The sequence below is a fragment of the Mycetomoellerius zeteki genome, unplaced genomic scaffold, assembly GCF_001594055.1.
Source record: "Mycetomoellerius zeteki isolate Tzet28-1 unplaced genomic scaffold, Tzet1.0 scaffold1038, whole genome shotgun sequence".
NCBI lineage: Eukaryota > Metazoa > Arthropoda > Insecta > Hymenoptera > Formicidae > Mycetomoellerius > Mycetomoellerius zeteki.
The window spans coordinates 24,716-31,779 of NW_017255952.1; the positions used below are offsets into that span (position 1 = coordinate 24,716).

General features: G+C 35.4%; 2 protein-coding genes across 3 annotated transcripts; one reads left to right on the plus strand and one right to left on the minus strand.

Moving 5' to 3' along the window:
• The first annotated feature begins 2,291 nt into the window (after window positions 1-2,291).
• LOC108720971 (putative nuclease HARBI1) lies at window positions 2,292-3,886 on the plus strand. Of its 2 annotated transcripts, none has more exons than XM_018445268.1 (3): window positions 2,292-2,319; window positions 2,601-2,873; window positions 2,958-3,886. In XM_018445268.1, the coding sequence occupies exons 2-3, from the start codon at window positions 2,640-2,642 to the stop codon at window positions 3,858-3,860; spliced, it is 1,137 nt and encodes a 378-aa protein (XP_018300770.1). In that variant the 5' UTR covers window positions 2,292-2,319; window positions 2,601-2,639; the 3' UTR covers window positions 3,861-3,886. The 2 variants fall into 2 exon arrangements, with proteins under 2 accessions (XP_018300770.1, XP_018300774.1); XM_018445272.1 differs by lacking the exon at window positions 2,292-2,319 and adding an exon at window positions 2,495-2,514.
• Window positions 3,887-3,888: 2 nt separating this feature from the next.
• Window positions 3,889-6,235, minus strand: LOC108720955 (uncharacterized). Its single transcript, XM_018445245.1, has 6 exons — window positions 6,056-6,235; window positions 5,560-5,626; window positions 5,265-5,312; window positions 4,946-5,038; window positions 4,475-4,869; window positions 3,889-4,387 (listed from the first exon to the last, which is right to left on the minus strand). Exons 1-6 carry the CDS (start codon window positions 6,233-6,235, stop codon window positions 4,100-4,102), a joined length of 1,071 nt encoding a protein of 356 aa, XP_018300747.1. The 3' UTR covers window positions 3,889-4,099.
• Between the last annotated feature and the right edge of the window lie 829 nt (window positions 6,236-7,064).

The window sequence follows — 7,064 nt, forward strand, 5'->3', positions numbered from 1 at the left end:
ACGTCATAGTCGCCTGTAAAGAATTCGGCTTCAGGAAAACACGTTTTGCTCAGGGCGCTAATTTGACAGTATGGAACGGTATCACCTGTGCGCTACCCCCTCCTCTGGGTGGCCTCGGACCTCCAGTCTGGTCTTCTATCTTCTTCTTGGCCGCCTCCTTGAGGTGGTGGAATGTGTCGCACATTAAATTACCTACCGCAGCCGCCGATACTAAAAATTCTTAGACAAATTTACAAAAAGAAATAGTAATGTTACGCGAAATGCGACGACAAAATCTCCAAATTCTCGCCTGAAAATCGCAACAAGCGTCGGCACGCCCGCCCTCCGCGTCGGGAGGACACACGACAAATTTGCCGCGCTACGTCGGCCAGGTCGAACGACCCTTGTGACGGACGGTGAAAAACGTCACGTCACACAGGATATTATTAAAGCCAAGATTAAGTTGACACAATCATATAACATCCGTAAAGTTTGGTCATTATATTAATGAGCAAACATTATTTGACAGATAACGCATGCCGGTTTAATTTTTAAGTCTTGAGCCAATTTTTTCGTAAAAATAAAGAACAAGAGAAGAAAAAGAAAGGAATCAAGGCGGTTTTTGTAAAGCAACTTTTGTTCAAGATTTTCTTTCTCATTTTTACTTGTTCTATTATAGTTTCTATAATAAAATTAGTAACTAGTTGATCTGCTTCCAGATCTGAGAACCAGATGAAAATAAAAAATGGATAGAAAAGAAACTTAATACTCGAATAAAATGATAAAATCTCAAAAATATTAAACTGGAATGAAGAAATAAATTTTACGTAGTATTTACTTGGACCCTTTCTTTTATAGGCTCTTTGAGTCGATAAATTGATTCTTGCGAAAAAGATAAGAAAATGCCATGTAAATTGCACATTCCGGAATGTTTAGCTACTATTGTTCAGCTATTTTCTTTTGTTATTATCAAGACATTGATACTGTATATTGGCACTGTACATGGTATTAAGATGAATTTCTGCAAGTAATTAGTGCTAAAAGGTGTTTACAGTTTTTTGAACTATGTTTATTAAAAAAGATTACTTGTATAAAAAAGACAAGTATTTATAATATGTGAAATAATACCTCTTGGAATATTACATTGAAATAAAATAGAAGAGTCGGTATACGAAATACAACATACAACATACGATCAGAATGTATACTTTATTTTAATAGATTTTGTTACATGGTATTATCATAAGTGCGTTTCGTTTTACGCTGTATATAAGGTGTTCCAAAAGTAACGATAAATTTTTCGCTTGTACAAGCGCCTATAAGCAACATTTGCCCTTAATTAATATTTAATAGACAAGAAGGATGAATCGATACTTACAGCGTGTGAGCACGAAAATAGAACGTACCCATGATATTATGAATGTAATAAAATCTATTAAAATAAAATGTATTATGTAACAATATAAAATTATGCTGAAAGAATAGATTGTTGCCAAAAATTATTGACCAAATTATTGACAAAAATAATATTGTACATTCTAATTACATACTATAGAAAATCACATATCTATGTATTTATCTAATTGTAAGTACATATCGCGCACAAATAACCATAAATCAAAATTATAAAGTAAAAAACAGAAAAATCATCGTTCTGTAAAGTCATTTATTTTTGTCACTAATTACATCTTTCCACATTTATTTATAAAAACTTGTAAGGAAGTACAAATTTTTTTATTCATTCCTAAAGGCGAATCCCACCCGGTCGTACCTCATGTCGAACTCGATATAGTACCGACGTAGAAATGCTTGTCCCAAAAGCCAAATCGATTTATCATTAAAATCACTTTCTCTCGTATTCGCAAAAGAGCTGAGACACTTCATCGTACTGTTTGCTATACCCTACAACAAATTGAGTACGAATTGAATATTTCTATTCTAAAACAATTTAAAATGTCATTTGATGCTATTTACCACATGAATATAATCTGCATAAGTGATTTCGAATGATTTACCACCTATGAAGAAACTCCACCTTTAAATGAAGCTTAATGTTAGTAAACTATATTAGCGTAATCAGTAATATATCAAACATTTATTAATATATTTCAATAATTTATTTAATGGTGTTGAAAGAGAGTAGCCACTACGAAAAGTGTCATTGGTCGCGTTCAGCAGACTCAACTGTTGTGGAGCGGATCCGTGAGCGTTCACCGATCATGATCCGAGTCTGCTGAATGGGTCTGATCATTATTGTCACGTGACCATATAACGATTATAACCTTATTTCAAGCAGCTATGGCACCAAATACTGTAAGTGTCTGCGTTCCTCACTGCTAGGTATACCATGCATTTGCTACATTATAAAATCAAGTGAACTAGATTTAGTTTAAAAACAAACATTAAACAAATAATTTTAAATTAGTATCCATTTGTATGTCTGTTGATTTAATCAACTGCTTATCCTTCTCTACTTCCCAGAAATAGAGAAAGATAAACAGTTGATTAAATGGCGATTAACATCAATTAACATTGGTAGAAGTGAACATGTTTCTTGTAATTATTAACAATTTTCATTGTATCCAAACATTTTGTTTTATTGTGTTTTTTATATATTTTAGTTACTATATATTATTAAATAAGGATAATATACATGCAATATGGAGAATTTAGATATTGTTGCGTTACTTGAAGATGACGGTCATAATGACCGAATAAACGTATTGCACCTTATGCTTAATGAATTAGTCGAACCGTTACCAGAACTGGATGAACTAGAAGTGAGGCAACGTGATGAAAGACCTAGAAATCGTAATTATTACGAAATTATTGTTCCTCAATACGACGTTGTTTTATTTAAGGAGCATTTTAGAATGTCTCGTGCAACATTTGAAGTAAGTATAATAAATTTTATAAAACTACAAGTATGTTTTAAAGATTAATTTCGGTATTCAAATCAATTGTAGAAATTTTTGTAGGTGCTAGTTGATATAATTGGAAATTCCATACATGGGAATCCAAATTACCTTGTGGATTTGAGAAAAAAAGTTATGTTTTCATTGTGGATTTTATCTAAACCGGAAAGTTTCCTTGCTGCTGGAGATCGCTTTGATTTACCCAAGAGTACTGCTCACTACGTATTCAAAGAAGTTATCACCATTATAGCTAACCTCTTACCGAATTATATTACATGGCCTGATAGACGATATCATAATGTTGAAGAGATTTTTCGAAGACGTTCTCGGGGATTTCCCGGTGTTATTGGGGCGATTGATGGTTGCCATATTCCAATAAAAGCTCCTGTAGGCAACTCTATAGATTTTTATAATAGAAATAAGATACACTCGATTATATTACAAGGTGTATGCGATCACAAGGCACGTTTTATAGACGTTTTCATCGGAATGCCTGGACGAATGCATGACGCTCGAGTATTTAGGCAGAGCGAGTTGTTTGCACGATTGAATAATGCTGAAAATCCTTTGCTACCCTTTAATATGCATCTTATAGGGGATTCTGCCTATCCTTTAATGCCAAATCTTATGACACCGTTTCGTGATAATGGTCACCTAACGAGAGCGCAAAGTAATTATAATATTAAATTAAGTATGATCAGAGCTATTATCGAAAGAGCATTCGGTCTTTTGAAAAATAAATTCCGAAGATTAAAATATTTAGATATTTCCGACCCAGCTTTGGGAAATACTATCATAGCAGCAGCGTGCGTCTTGCATAATTTTTTAATTGATCGAGATGAAATTAATTTCGAATATGAAGCACCAATCGAAGCAATGGCAATACCGAACGATGATATAGATATACTAAATGATAATATTCCTGCGGTAACAAAAAGAAATGAAATAGTTCATTTATTACAATAAGAAAAAAAAATTTATTTGAAAATATATTTTGTATGTTCACATATTAACTCAATTTATTTTATTACAATACTGTATATTATATTAAGAATTCATTTGACGCAAAACTAATGGGCGTTTTCAGGCAAGATAATACGGTATATTAAGTAACAGCAAAGAAAATTGTTTATTGAAAAAACTAAATGTATCTTTTGAATGTTAATTCTAACAAGAACTATATTGAAAATATAAACTTGTAGCATTTATGTATTCTTTTTTCCTTCATCATGTTGATTGCTCCTCAAAAGTAAGAATTGTTCTATCAACTTGTTTCTCTCTTCTTGGATTTGATTACTTCGATCTATGGACGACTTGAGTTGTAACATGGTGTCGAGGCGTTTTTCTTCGATGGAAATTTGTTTTTGTCGTAGTTTATGTAGCGTACTCATTCGAGCTTTTCTCAACGGTTCAGATATTTGCGTTACACTAGCACAAGGACTTGCAGAGGAACTTCTTGTCGAGGGGCAGCTAAGTGGACTTTGATCAATTAGCTGAAAAGGTGATATTGACGAAGTAGCAGATGTGTTCAAACTATTACAAATATTAGAGAAATCTGAAACTTGTGTTAAGGTGATTACTTCATTATCATCTTGAGAAGATTCATTTGCGGTTATTTCATTATTTCCTTGCATCGAAGAAAGTGTTGAACTGTAGTTTATTGTCATGTCATTGGCAAATATGTCTTCAAAAGTATCGAAGTACTCCCATGAAATTCGTCCTCGGCCAGTGCTAGTTTTTTTATTATTATTATCCTTTATATTCTTATAAGATTTTTTCATGTTACGCATCTTTCTATCAAGGAGATCTTCATTTAAGTCACTATAACCATTTTCCTTCATAATTAGAAGAATTTCGGTCCACAAAACCTTTTTTTTAACTTTAGGATCGCGAAAACGATCTTTACGTTCCAAATAACTGTTCAAAAGCAATTTTGTTGATCGCTGAGTCCACGAAAAATTCTTTATTTCAGATCCTATAAGTATACCAAAAATATGTTATATATTTATTACTCTTCTAATAATAAATTGATTAGATAAAAATTTATATACCAGTATTTGTATTGTTAGTAGTATCATCTACAATAGAATTCAAAATTGGAGCAGTTGTGTTATCGTCCAAATATTGCGACAAAAAACCCGCATCTAAAAGGTAATTATTGAATTGTTAAATCGTTGACACACAGTAACAGTATTGAAGTAAAATAAATCTTAAATCAATTTGCGCAGAGAAAATTCCAATTGTAAACAAAAATGATTACATATAATTAAAATATAGACGTTCTTCATAAAATAATGGGTAAAAAGATAGAAAGTACTAAGTTATAAATGATAAAATAATTGAAAAATAAGTAATATGTTATACACTTACCAGACTGTAACCTTGAGTGAACCTCATGGGTGTCAGTAATAGAATATTCTGCATTATTGATGATATAATTAATACTGTATGTCTCAGTGTTAGGATTCTCATTTTCCATGATTCGTAATCAGTCATTTAATCAACTGTTTATCTTTCTCTATTTCTGGGAAGTAGAGAAGGATAAGCAGTTGATTAAATCAACAGACATACAAATGGATACTAATTAAAAATAATTTGCCTAATGTTTGTTTTTAAACTGAATCTAGTTCACTTGATTTTAAATTGTAGCAAGTACATGGCATACCTAGCAGCGACGAACGCAGATACTTAGAACGATTTGGTGATATAGCTGCTTTCTTAGGCACAAATGTCTATCATATATCACACATCCAAGTTTTTATATACAAAACTATTGTAGAGGATGTAATATCTCACAAAGAAATTGGAGGAACGACAAACAAACTGGAGAAAACTAAATCTGAAAATGTAATTAAAAGTTGTCGAATACAAAACTATAATTGTTAATAATTACAAGACGCAAACTATGTCGAATTTCTAGTTCAAGTTTCTACCAAGTTTCTAACTTCTAACCTCGAATTCGTGTTTATACCTTACACATGTGTGCCGCCATATTGTTTTACAACATGTTGAGCTGAAGTAGCGGAGAAAAAGTTTGATGCAAAAAATGGCGTCCGCTCACTAAACATGTTGAGTATCGGTTACTGAGCGGAGTGCGTTCAGCAGACTTTTATGCAACAGTTGTACAACAGTTGAGTCTGCTGAACGCGACCATTATTTACAATTATGCCCCCTAAGGTCTCGTCCGGATGGGAATAACTTTGTAGTCGTGCTCTGCACGCGCTCTGACAACAGAATTCAAAGTGACAAAAAAGAATTTTGGCGCCACTGCCGTCGGCAAGGCACGCGGATCGCGCGGCGCCCCTGTCGCCCGCCATCTTCGGTGGCGCCTGCCCCACCATGTTTTTTGCGTTCTGTTCGCTCTTTGTGACAACAACGTGTGTTAACAGTGTGTCATGCCGCACAAAAGTAAGAGGAAGTGTAAGTCCCGCGATCGGTCGCGAGCTCGACACAGAAGTCGCTCGCCAAGCTATTCGCGTGATAGCTCCCGAGACAGCCCATGGGTCAGCCCTCGAAACGATCGCTCTCGCCATGCTACAGCAGAGAGACGACAGTCATCTCGAGACAGAGGTTCTTCATCGGAATCCACGGTATTCAATCTGCAGACAAGGAATAATTTCCTCTAACTTCTCGACCACATGCGTGACCTGCTTGTACACAGCCGACCCATCGAGCGAGAGGTTAGTTCGCCTGCGGACGGACCGTTGCATGCCTCAATGGCAACGCTCATAGAAGGCTCTCCAATTGCCTCTGAGCAGGGTACTGAAGAACCGACGGCCTCCCAGAGGTGCCGGGGCGTCGAACCAGGTATGATCTCTCAGCGACCCAGTCTCTGGAATATTCTGGCAAAGAGAGATCGTAACCGACGGTTTCTTCACACCCATTAATTCCGCAAAATTGTTTCTTTCCGGCACTCAGGGGGCGTGGAAGAAGATTCCTCCACTCTGCAAGGTACGCCCATCGCCGATCTGTCCACCACAGAGCCATTAGAAGGTTAGTCCTCTAACTTTGCAGCAGAAGCTCAGTGTCTAACCTCCGAATTATTTGGAGAGACTCAGGCTCCCATGCTTCCTTCTACATGGAACTCCGCAGTCTTAGACGCGATCCAAAGGGAATCTCGTAGCGAATTGGTCGAGGACATCAGGACAGCGCTTTTAGCAAAATATGAGG